This window comes from Oncorhynchus tshawytscha, linkage group LG07 (genome assembly GCF_018296145.1).
Source record: "Oncorhynchus tshawytscha isolate Ot180627B linkage group LG07, Otsh_v2.0, whole genome shotgun sequence".
Taxonomy (NCBI): Eukaryota; Metazoa; Chordata; class Actinopteri; order Salmoniformes; family Salmonidae; genus Oncorhynchus; species Oncorhynchus tshawytscha.
In genome coordinates this window covers 30,327,310-30,340,464 of record NC_056435.1, presented here as the reverse complement: position 1 = coordinate 30,340,464, position 13,155 = coordinate 30,327,310, and the positions used below count along the sequence as shown (strand labels likewise).

General features: G+C 42.9%; 1 protein-coding gene across 3 annotated transcripts; it reads left to right on the top strand.

Annotated features, from left to right (window-relative positions):
- The first annotated feature begins 3,002 nt into the window (after positions 1–3,002).
- On the top strand, positions 3,003–9,426 carry ppp4r2b (protein phosphatase 4, regulatory subunit 2b). Of its 3 annotated transcripts, none has more exons than XM_024426817.2 (9): positions 3,003–3,306; positions 4,735–4,816; positions 5,009–5,179; positions 5,780–5,873; positions 6,005–6,042; positions 6,970–7,044; positions 7,179–7,307; positions 7,402–7,661; positions 7,890–9,426. In XM_024426817.2, the coding sequence occupies exons 1-9, from the start codon at positions 3,270–3,272 to the stop codon at positions 8,237–8,239; spliced, it is 1,236 nt and encodes a 411-aa protein (XP_024282585.1). In that variant the 5' UTR covers positions 3,003–3,269; the 3' UTR covers positions 8,240–9,426. The 3 variants fall into 3 exon arrangements, with proteins under 3 accessions (XP_024282585.1, XP_024282588.1, XP_024282586.1); XM_024426820.2 differs by lacking the exon at positions 3,003–3,306 and adding an exon at positions 3,311–3,330; XM_024426818.2 differs by lacking the exon at positions 3,003–3,306 and adding an exon at positions 4,412–4,450.
- The last annotated feature ends 3,729 nt before the right edge of the window (positions 9,427–13,155 follow it).

Genomic DNA, 13,155 nt, shown 5'->3' with positions numbered 1-13,155 from the left:
GTTCTGTGTCTATATTAGTGGAACATGAGACATGCACAGCCTTGCAGCTATAGATTCCAGACATTTGAAATAAAACATGCAGGGGACACTCAGTGGTTTGTCAGATGTATGCCCACCCTGAAGTACATAACGTGGAGAAAGCAAGGCAATGCAATTGGAAGATTAGTATCTATTATTGAAGAAACACTCCAGCTTGAAGGTGCTGGCATGAATGTACGGTGCGTTCGGAAAGTATTCAGACCCCTTGACTTTTTCCACATTTTGTTACGTTACAGCCTTATTCTAAAATGGATTAAATTAATATCCCCTCTCAATCTACACACACTACTTCATAATGACAAAGTGCAACGTTATTTTTGCACATTTTATTTAAAGAAGAAAAAAACTCTGATTTGCTTAAGTATTCAGACCCTTTGTGATGAGACTCAATTGAGCTCAGGTGCATCCTGTTTTCATTGATCATCCTTGATGTTTCTACAACTTGATTGGAGTCCACCTGTGGTTTATTCAATTGATTGGACATTATTTGGAAAGACACATCTACCTACAGTGCGTTCGGAAGGTTTTCAGACCCCTTGACTTATTCCACATTTTGTTACGTTACAGCCTAATACCCCATAATGATAAAGCAAAAACATGTTTTTAGACATTTTTGCAAATGTATAAAAAAAATATGAAATATCATATTTGCATATGTATTCAGACCCTTTACTCAGTACTTTGTTGAAGCAACTTTGGCAGCTATTGATTACAGCCTCGTGTTCTTGGGTATGACGCTACAAGCTTGGCACCTGTATTTGGGGAGTTTCTCCCATTCTTCTCTGCAGATCCTCTCAAGCTCTGTCATGTTGGATGGGGCGCGTCGCTGCACAGCTATTTTCAGGTCTCTCCAAAGATGTTCAATTGGGTTCAAGTCCAGGCTCTGGCAGGGACACACGGACATTCAGAGACTTGTCCCGAAGCCACTCCTGCGTTGTCTTGGCTGTGTGCGTAGGGTTGTTTTCCTGTTGGAAGGTGCGAAGGACCTTTCTGTACTTTGTTCCGTTCATCTTTCCCTCGATCCTGACTAGTCTCCCAGTCCCTGCAGCTGAAGAACATCCCCACAGCACGATGCTGCCACCATGGTTTACCGTGGGGATGGTGCCAGGTTTCCTCTAGAAGTGAAGCTTGGCATTCAGGCCAAAGAGTTCAATATTGGTTTCATCAGACCAGAGCATCTCGTTTCTCCTAGTTAGAGTGCTTTAGGTGTCTTTTGGTAAACTCCAACTGGGCTGTCATGTGCCTTTTATTGAGGAGTGGCTTCCGACTGGCCACTCTACCGTAAAGGCCTGATTGGTGGAGTGCAGCAGAGATACTTGTCCTTCTGGAATGTAGTGACAAAGATTTGTATAACTAAACCAAGATAGACCACAACTTTTCGTTTACAATGGGAACAAATGAGTCAAAGTGGGCAGAGCCAAGCACGGACTAGCGATATCCTATTGGCTCATTCTAGTAAACATCTCCATGTCTGTTAGGGAACGCCTAATCTAAAGTGCGCGTGTGCAGTAACTCAATTCGCCTTTGCACTCTTAAACGGAGCGATTTAAAAAAAACTTTTGCAAAGGGTAAAGTCTACGAAACTTAGTCCACTCTGTTCATATCATATTCTAGTTTTGGGAACACACAACTGTATTGAAATCAAATGTTTAATCGATGAGAAAAATTGCAGAATGTTGGCCAAAATCCATCTCGTTCCATCTTCTTTCGCTGCCCGCCATATTTGATAGTGAGTGGAAACGCCAACCGGATGCTTCACATTTATACTTCCAGTGAAATATCTGTCTCATTATTCTAGCTGTGGTAGAGAGGTCAATAGCGTTATAATGCATTGAAACTATTTAACTCGACCCGAAACAATAGAATTGCCATGGAAACGTGTGGGGGGAAAGGACCGTGGGTCGAGATCCTGGGTCGCCTCATTTCCCCCAGCAAAATTAGCCTACATTTAGGCTCTTGTTTATGTGTATTTCACACTATGTTGAGGTAAAAATCGGAGTATGACGCTTGTATGGATGCCAAGTCAACCCTGATGTCTTTAACAATCGACTGCATTACAGTTAAAAACAGTATTGACTAGCACCACCGATTTCTGTATGCCAGTTTATACGAACGGAAGTTAGCCTTTATCAGTCACTTCTTCTAAACCTGAAAATGGACCACTTGTATATGTTATACAGCCAAAAATAGTACATCCAAATCGGACTTTAGTAACCACATTGTGGGGTATGTTATAATACATACATCACAACATATTTGAAGAATATTCACTTTGTTAGATGATATTTGTTGAATGTACCCTCATCTTGTCTGCGTTCCAATGATCCTTCATGTATTTTGCAACTTGTTGAACAGCAGCGTGTACTCCCTGTACTTTCTGCGTTCCAATGATCCTTTACTTAATGTATTTTGCAACTTGTTGAACAGCAGCGTGTACTCCCTGTACTTTCTGCGTTCCAATGATCCTTTACTTAATGTATTTTGCAACTTGTTGAACAGCAGCGTGTACTCCCTGTACTTTCTGCATTCCAATGATCCTTTACTTAATGTATTTTGCAACTTGTTGAACAGCAGCGTGTACTCCTGTACTTTCTGCGTTCCAATGATCCTTTACTTAATGTATTTTGCAACTTGTTGAACAGCAGCGTGTACTCCTGTACTTTCTGCATTCCAATGATCCTTTACTTAATGTATTTTGCAACTTGTTGAACAGCAGCGTGTACTCCCTGTACTTTCTGCGTTCCAATGATCCTTTACTTAATGTATTTTGCAACTTGTTGAACAGCAGCGTGTACTCCCTGTACTTTCTGCATTCCAATGATCCTTTACTTAATGTATTTTGCAACTTGTTGAACAGCAGCGTGTACTCCCTGTACTTTCTGCGTTCTGAACTGATCCGCAATGACCTCACGAGCGCCATATTAAAACGCTTCTTCTTCCCCTTACATGTTATGGGGCAGCGCTATCTGGGATGCTTTGGACGTCCATACCCTAACCAAAGATTTGTATAACTAAACCTACATCTCATTGTTATATCGCATTGTTAGAACCTTAATCCATACCATAATCCTTACATACTAACGTTAAAACCATTTTAGATTTCAACTTCAATGTGGGCTATGGACGTCCCAAGGATCCCAGGGAGGACGAACCCACTATTTTTTTTTTGTGTTGAACGCAGCCACCACTAGTCTGCCTCTTGCTCCAAGAGATTGACAGAGGACAACAACATGATGGAAATTGACTCACTTCAAGAGGCGCTTAAAGGTTTTTGGGGTTCTTATGAATAACGTAATATTTAAAGAAAGTCAGACTTTTTGTTTTACTTTATTCTATACTACAGTGGTTATATTGGCAGAAGGTGTTGACTGTGGCTAACATTAGCTAGCTATAAGCGTATTTTAGCTAGTCAGCTAATGCTAACATTCGGAAGAATAAGCATAGTTGCTAACTAACGTTAGCGTTTCCCCCTTAGCTTAAAGGTAACTAGCTATCAATTCTCAAACCTCCAGAGGTTTATATATTTCTGAATTCAACAATTTAACGAGCTAGTTAGCCATGGTGCTGTTGACAACTCCATCGCACTGCTAACGTTAGCTTAGCTAGCTAACGTTAGCAAGCTAATGAACTGATTAAGTTAGCTACCGGTAGTTAGCAATGATGTATATATCATTGGTAGTTAGCTACCATTTCCAGTTAGTTGGCTTGTGAATTTTCTATTGACTACGCTAGTTAGCTAACTAGCCAGTAAGACAATATCATGAAGGTAAGCCCAACTAATTGTTGATGTTATGTAGCTAACTGACAAGTTGTCCAGCGAGCTAGCTAACATGCTAGCTTGCAAGTTTGAGTTCACTTAACTTGGCCGATGACAATGGCCACACTTAGCTAGCTCGCTGGGTAGGTCGCTATAAAGGTTTATGAGAACACAATTACATTTTCAGTTGGTGTCACAGTTAGCAAGCTAGCTAAGTCGATCGGCTCCATTTGGCATTTTCCTTTCTTTTTTTTTTAGCTGGTGAGCTAAATGGCTGAACAAATCAAATGTATTTATATAGCCCTGCTTACATCAGCTGATATCTCAAAGTGCTGTACAGAAACCCAGCCTAAAACACCAAACAGCAAGCAATGCAGGTGTAGAAGCACGGTGGCTAGGAAAAACTCCCTAGCAAGGCCGAAACCTAGAGAGGAACCAGGCTATGAGGGGTGGCCAGTCCTCTTCTGGCTGTGCCAGGTGGAGATTATAACAGAACATGGCCAAGATGTTCAAATGTTAATAAATGTCCAGCATGGTCAAATAATAGTAATCACAGTGAACAGGTCAGGGTTCCATAGGCGCAGGCAGAACAGTTGAAACTGGAGCAGCAGCACGGCCAGGTGGACTGGGGACAACAAGGAGTCATCATGCCAGGTAGTCCTGAGGCATGGTCCTAGGGCTCAGAGAATTAGAGAGAGCATACTTAAATTCACACAGGACACCGGATAAGACAGGAGAAATACTCCAGATATAAGAGACTGACCCTAGCCCCCCGACACAAATTACTGCAGCATAAATAGCATGAACACACTAACAGTGTTGTAGTCACAAGTCATCATTAACGTTAGAGTCAATGGTTTCATAATCAAGCTAATCTATCCAATGTTCCCTGCTCTGTTGTGTTGTGCTAACTGACTTGATCTCACTGTTCTCTTTAGACTTTGACAATAAAGGGAAGAAAGAAGTGGCACCACTGCTCGACCAGTTTCTGTGTCATGTTGCGAAGACTGGAGAAACCATGTAAGGAATGTTCATATTGACAAGCTTGTAGCTACAGATATCATGCATGTGAGAGGATGAAGCATGCTCAGTGGGATAACTTCAACATCACTGGTTCAAATTATATGAGGCGTAGTCCTAGATCATGCCTAGTCTTCTCATCTGCATGTGCTGTATCACTTTTGTTAAGAGATCTGTGCTCTGTCTTTCCAGTGTTCAGTGGTCTCAGTTTAAAAGCTATTTCCTCTTCAAACTGGAGAAGGTGATGGACGACTTCAATGCCTCAGCACCCGATCAAAGGGGGGTAGCCAATCCCAATGTGGACTCCATTCCATTTGAGGACATGAAGGAGAGGATACTGAAGATTGTGAATGGATACAATGGGTAGGTACCAGTATAACCAAAGTCAGCAACGTTAACTCTTTAGATGCCATGACATGATCACAAGAAAACAGTTGATTCTAAATGTCATGGCATCTAAAGAGTTAACGTTGCTGACTTTGTGGTGGTTGTACAAGGGTGCCATCTACTGGAGAGGCATTTCTAGGTGTCACATGTACTGCAGTGCTCAAATGTATTTGACATTTTTTTACCTTTATTTAACTAGGTAAGTCAGTTAAGAACAAATTCTTATTTACAATGATGTCATAGGAACAGTGGGTTAACTACGTTGTTCAGGGGCAGAATGACAGATTTTTACCTTGTCAGCTCGGTGATTCAATCTAGCAACCTTTCGGTTACTGGCCCAGCGCACTAACCCCTGGCCCAGCGCGCTAACCCCTGGCCCGTGCGCTGGCCCAGCGCGCTAACCCCTGGCCCAGTGCTCTAACCACTAGGCTACCTGCCTCCCCAATGGCAACCATATTGTAAACATGACACGCATGTCATTATAGTTTATTTTATACTTATCTAATTTCACTTTTATTTTTTGAGCTAGCCCTACCTCAGGTTTATTTAAATAACCTCCTTACTTACTTCCCTCAGAATTCCATTTACGATTCAGCGTTTGTGTGAGCTGCTTACAGAACCCAAGAGAAATTACACAGGGACAGAGAAATTCCTCAGAGGTGTTGAGAAGGTGAGTGGAGTGCCATGTCAGTTTAGGAGCAGTTGTGCAGTGTTATACTAGATTAGATGTGTATAGTCTCTATATGTTGTGTAGTATTTATATTTTGAAGTGTTTGTGTTGAAGGGTTTTTCTTCTTCCAGAATGTGATGGTGGTCAGCTGTGTGCATCCTACTTCAGAGTAAGTGTTGTTTTTGTCCTTATTGTTATAAGGACAATAATTATATAAATGAATCATTTTTACAAAGAGGTGATTCGTTGTATTTATACTGAACAAAAATATGAATGTAACATGCAACACTTTCAACGATTTTACTGAGTTCCAGTTCATATAAGGAAATCAGTCAATTGAAATAAATTCATTAGGCCTTAATCTATGGATTTCACAACTGGGCAGGGGTGCAGCCATGGATGGGCCTGGGAGGGCATAGGCCCACCCACCGGGGAGCTGGCCCAGCCAATCAGAATGAGTTTCCCCACACAAAATGGCTTTATTACAGACAGAAATACTCTTCGGTTTCATCAGCTGTCCGGGTGGCTGGTCTCAGATGATCCCGCAGGTGAAGAAGCTGGATGTGGAGGTCCTGGGCTGGCGTGGTTACACGTGATCTGCGGTTGTGAGGCCAGTTGGAAGTACTGCCAAATTCTCGAAAATGACATTGGAGGCAGCTTATGGTAGAGAAATAAACGTTTCATTATCTGGCAACCGCTCTGGTGGATATCCTGCAGTCAGCATGCCAGTTGCATGCTCTCCCAATTTAAGACATCTGTGACATTGTGTTGTGTGATAAAACTGCACATTTTAGTGGCCTTTTATTTTACCCAGCACAAGGTGCACCTGTGTAATGATCATGCTGTTTAATCTGCTTCTTGATATGCCACACCTTTTAGGTGGATGGATTATCTTGGCAAAGCAGAAATGCTTACTAACAGGAATGTAAACATTTTAGAGAAATAAGCTTTTTGTGTATGGAACATTTCGGGGATCTTTTATTTCAGCTCATGAAACTTGGGATCAACACTTTACATGTTGCGTTTATATTTTTGTTCAGTATAGTTTATATGAAGTAAAATATTGTATTACTGTATGTTTCTCTCTGTCATGAAGGAAAAACGGATGCAGTGGTGTGAATAGAATGAATGGTGTTATGTTGCCTGGGAACGCATCTGCTTTTACGGAGAGGTAAAGCTCAAATGACAGGTTCCTATTTTCTCACCCTAGTTTCCTCAGTGATAATTGCCTAAAGGTAAACCACTCACATTTCTGACACTTTTCTTACACTACATTTCTTTCACTCTTCCTCTATTTTCTTGCAGGAAAGTAAATGGCCCAGGGACCCCCAGGCCGCTGAACAGACCAAAGCTCTCTCTAGCGACAAACGGCCTACCGGACAGTACAGAAAACAAAGACCCTACCACAGAGCAGGGACATGACAAACCCTCCAGGTACTTCAGTTGCTACCCAACAGACCGTGTGATACTCCCTTCCTACTTTTTTCTTTTGATGAATTGAATGTGTGATGAATCTTCGCTCTCTCAGTGAGGTGTCGGCATCAGGTACCCAGGGGAGCTCTGTGAAGAACAAGCACCATGACGACGAGGAAGAAGAGGATATGGAGGCGGAGCAACACGAGGTGAAGAGGCTCAAGTTCAGCAAAGAGGATGAGCAGGAGGGGGACACCCTCAGACACGGCAACAATGACAGTTTGTCGGAAGAGGCAGAGTCCATGGTCCAGGAGGAGGATGACGACGAGAAGAGAAGTGAGGCTCCCAGTACTGCTGGGACTTGTGAAGACCAAGGTAGGGCTTGTTTTTCACTCTTTATTTTTGCCAATCATGCCAACATGCATTGTTGGTACAATCTTTTGTGGATATTAGTATGTGTATGAGCAGAACCAGGAGTTGCCTGAATTGGCAGAATTCTGAGGTGTTCATCGCAGGTTCAGCTCATCTGCTTGCCAGATCTACATCAACCCTTATGCAGTTAACATTACTAACTCTAGTTCTGTGTCCTTGCCTGTCCCACAGAGCCATCGAGCACACAGTTGGAGCCATCAGCAGGGCCCGGGGAGGACGAGCAGGCAGAGAGGGAGGTTCCTTGTGGCTCCCAAGAGGAATGTAATGACATGGACCAGTCAGAACAGCAGGCCCCTGCTGGCGTCCTGGAGAGCCCCGAGGCCCGAGAAAGCGATGAGGGCAGTGACCCAGTCAGCAGCAGCAGCAGTAGTGTCAGCAGCAGTAGCAGTGAGGAGAGTGGAGCCAGGGAAGAGAGAGCCTCTGCTCCCTCCAGCAGTACTTCTGAGCCACCTGCAGAGGGCACCATGGGGAGCGGTAGCCTGGACACTGGGACCAGTGAGGAGCCCATGGAGCAGGACTAGGATCTCAGTATCCATCTGTTGACTATTCAGAACATCTGTCCTCAAGTCCAGCTTGAGTGTCACCGGTGAAGGGGATGTGCCATCCTGGTTCCCTAGATACTTTATGCCTTGTCTACATTTTGGGCACTCCTCAAAATGACCACCTGATGTGGCATAAACATTTTTTATTTTGAATCAAATGCAAACTGGATTTTTTTTCCCTACACTATTTAGAGTTTTCATTTTAAGGCTTGTGGTCTCTAGAGGTCTTTGTTTCAGCCTTGATCAGTCTTTGGGGTTGCAGATGATGTTTGTTGTGGCTGTGCTGATGGGTCGGGGTGTTCATCTGGCTTTTTTCCCTCATCAGTTTAAGCATTTGTCAGGAAAAGTAAACCAGGCAGTTTTTTTCCCTGTAGCCAGTTTCTCTCTGTGGATTATCACCTCTGCCACACCAGAGTCGAGACAAAGCTATCGCCGCTAATTAACTTCCTCATTATTTATGCTCAGTTAATCACTCCGGCGATGAACTAGCTAGAATCATTTCTGTTTCTGACTGAAGCACAAGCCTTAGCATCCAGCTCATACCACTGTTTTTACTCGTGCCGCCATCTTGGTTGTTGAAAAAATGTATATTTCCTTGTTTGTTTGTCCCCCCCCCCCCCATAAATTTTTCCTGGTGAGTTGGGAGTATTGAAATAGATTTTCCATATGTGTCCTTATTCTCCTTTTTAATTGCATCTATTTTCTTTGCGATGATACACTACCGACCCAACTCAGAGTAATATAACATGCTACCCTTTACCTTAAAATGTAACATATCATTTTGGGTGCATTGAACCATCATTTATATGAACATTTCAACTGAATTAATTATTTTGGAAAATGTGTTTTTTGACAGCCAGTTATTTCATTTCCAAAACCAGCTGTAAGTACAAAGATGACTTCTGCTTTGTATTGTGATGTCACCAAGTTGTTTGACTGACAGATATCCAGAGCATTTACTGGTTACCAGCTTTACACCTGTTTCTGCAGCTGTACTTTTTGATATGTAGAATTTTAAATTTCTGTAAAGTAGATTTTTGTAGATTGTGATACAGTATATGTTCACTGCCTTTGTGAAACCATATATAATTGTATAGTTTGTGTATGCTCTGAATGATTGGGCTTTCAATGCGGTATTCAGATAAAGCAATAAATGTAAAAAAATATATATATTGTGGTCATGCGTTCTTTCTCGAGGCCATCTGTCTATTCCACTGAGCTGCTCTTAAAGGCTTTCGCATGTCCACCTTCCTGATGATCAGATCACCTCTTGTGTAATGATGTCTTGACATCTCTGGCGACTTATTCTAATAAATGTGTTGCTGAAGACGTGAGCTTCTTAATCCGGGTTAGCTATTATGTGGTCAAATGCTCAGTTCAAGGCGATCAGTAATCAACTGATTACCCTGTCAGATTTCTATGTCATGTTTGAACATGTAGTTCCGGTTGTACTACGAGTCCATATTGAGCTTGTATGAAATCCCGCTACGCCCTCCCAACGAATCATCAAAACAGGCGACGCGTCAATACAGAATCGAATCCTACCACACCCACTCTGATGCAGGGCTTGCAAACAGATGACAAAGGGAAACCCAGTCGCGAGCTTGCCTAGTGCCGCAAGCTTACCAGTCAAGATAAACGTCTTCTACGCTCGCTTTGAGGCCAGCAACACTGCACCATGAATGAGAGCACCAGCTCTTCCTGTGATCACACTCTGTAGCCGATGTAAAACCTTTAAACATGTTAACATTCAGACAGATAACCAGGACACGAACTCAGAGCATGTACTGACCAGCTAGCGGGTGTCTGCACTGACATTTTCAACCACTCCCTGACCCAATCTGTAATACCTACATGTTTCAAGCAGACCACTATAGTCTGTCCAAGAACGCCAAGGTATCCCGTCTAAATGACTATCGCCCTGTAGCATTCACATTTGTAGCCATGAAATGTTTTGAAAGGCTGGTCATGGTTCACATAAACAGCATCATTCCAGACACCCTGGACCCACCCCAATTTGCATACCACCCCAATAGATTAAAAAAATGTTTCAATCTCTTGCACTCCACGCTGCCCTTTCCCACCTGGACAAGAGGAAAATCTATGTGAGAAGGCTATTCGTTGACAACAGCTCAGCGTTCAACACTGTAGTGCACTCCAAGCTCACCTCTTAAACTGGATCCTGGACTTTCTGATGGGGCGCCCCCAGCTGGTGAGGGTAGGCAACAAAACATGCACCACACTGACCCTCAAAACGGGGGCTCCCTCAGGTGCATGCTTAGTCCCTTTCTGAACTCCCTGTTCACCCACGACTCCAACACCATTAAGTTTGCCAACAACACGGCGTGGTAGGCCTGATCACCGACGACGATGAGACAGCCTTTAGGGAGAAGGTCAGAGACCTTGCAGTGTGGTGGAAGGACAACAACCTCTCCCTCAACGCCACCAAGACAAATGAGTTGATCGGGGACTACAGGAAACGGAGGGCCGAGCAGGCCCCCATTCACATCAACAGAGCTGTACTGGAGCCCGTCAAGAGCTTCAAGTTCATTGGTGTCCATATCACTAAGGATCTATCATGGTCCAAACACACCAACTCAGTCGTGAAGAAGGCATGATAATGCATCTTCCCATTCAGGAGGCTGAAAAGATTTGTCATGGTCCCTCAGATCCTCAAAAGGTTCTACAGCTGCACCATTGAGAGCACCTTAACTGGCTGCATCACCGCTTGGTATGGCATCCAACCGCAAGGCACTACAAAGGGTAGCCGAGCTCCCTGACATCCAGGACCTCTATACCAGGCGGTGTCAGTGGAAGGCCCCAAAAAATGTCATAGACTCCAGTCACAGAAGTCATAGACTGTTCTCTCTGCTATTGCACGGCAAACAATACCGATGCACCAAGTCTGGGACAGGACCCTGAACCCAAGCCATAAGACTGCTAAATAGTTAGTCCGGGTAGCTATTTGGTTATTTAACTATCTGCATTGACCTTTTTGCACCAACATTTTTGACTCATCACATACACTGCTGCTACTGTTTATTATTTGTCACTTTATTCCTAGTTATATGTACATCGCTACCTCAATTACCTCGCACCCCTGCACATCGACTCCGTACCCCGTGTATTTAGGCAAGTTATCATTTGTCATTGTGTATTTATTATTACGTGTTTTACTTTTCTATTATTTATATTATTTTCTTTCTCTCTGCAAGTAAGCATTTCACTGTTAGTCTACGCCTGTTGCTTATGAAACATTTGACGAATACTATTTTATTTGAATTGGCCTGAGCTCTTAAGATCGGAAGACTAATGTCTAGGCTTTGGCTCAAAGGGCTAATGCAGTCATACATAGACAACCTGATTCTTGCTCAGTTACTGTACATGATTTATGCTTTAAATCTGCAGTCAGTCTTTGAGACCATGCACAAAATGGATGAGAATTTGTGATGGTTCACTGGTGCCTTGAGTTTGTAGACCTTGACCAAACAGTAATCCAATCTGAACATAGCCTATGTCTTTCTCCCATGAGAGTAAAAGTAAACCAAGGGATCATAGTTTGGGGTTGGAAGAGCCTTTGTTACAACCCTGGGGCCCTCCCTTTTATACTTTAATAATGACTGATTCTCGCATGTCGTGTTTTTACAAAGGGGCAGCAAAGGTGTTTTTGTTGTTCGTCTTACAGCGTTCGACATGTCTGTCTCTTGGCTGCTGAAATTTACCCAAACTCTCTGAGGAAATAAAGAGTGGATTGTGTAAATCCGAGCAGCAGTGCTGTTCTGTGGGATGGGAGGCAGTGTTAAACTGTAGCCTTTGAAGAGACATCTCCAGGGAAATAAATGCCAGGCCACCCGGGGAATAAAGAGGTTCTTGCAATCAAATGAGCTATCATTTGATACCTCTCCAGAAATTGTAGAGTTTATAATCGAGTGACACAACACTGGTGACTCATTTGGGCTTCTTCTTTTAAAAGTTTATTCTCTTTGTTCTAAAAGTAAGTTCATGCTCAGGACCTTGCACTGAAGCTGTTACTTGCAGTAGGCCTTCCCCCCCGTCATTCGGGGGTACTATGCCAAACTTAATTAAGTGCTGTGTTTTCTGTCTCAGTTAGATTTACACACGTCTGTTGCTGAAGGAGCCTCTCATTAATTCTCAGCTGTGTTTGAAAGCCTATCTTTAATATCAAGTGCGTATTGTTTGATCCCAGGGGACCTGGCTTCATTTCTTGGGAATAGAAGAAGGCTAAGGAAGGTAAATATCCAGGCTGCTCATTGTCAGATCTGTATGTAGAGAAGCGTCATTATTCCCCTGACCCTCTGCCTCTCATAACACCACAAAGGCAACACATGGCACCAAGCCCAACAGCAAGCATTTCTTTAGGCTTTTGCCAAATTCAAGAAGTGTCGTAAACATTTTTATCGTGGCTTCCTAAGAGGAAATCACCTTGCACATGGTCGGTTTTGCGTTTTATGCATTTATAATTTTCCTTGTAAACTGGAGTTGATTGTTATTGGCACTTCTGTAGTTTAACTCAAACTGGGATGAAATGGAAATTGAGAAGCTCAATATTTGCTTTAATTAATTAATCACGAGCCAAGCGAGGGTGCCAACTTTTACTCCTTGTCACTGGGCTCCAGCAAAACCCAATGGAGTTCTGTGTGTCCTTTGAATCTGAAGCAAGCTTATGGTAGATGGGGGGTTGTACAAATGTTTTAGATCTTTTTTATGAATGCGACTGTATGTAAGTGATCTTTGTTTTCCTATTTCCTGAAAATGAAAGAAAAAGGTTTGGCTCTCTCAAGGACATCAGATAACCTGCTTTAAGACCTCAATTCTCATGAACAAAGCCTTACTGTAGCCTCGCTGTTCTAGTCTAGAACAACCCTGGATAATAT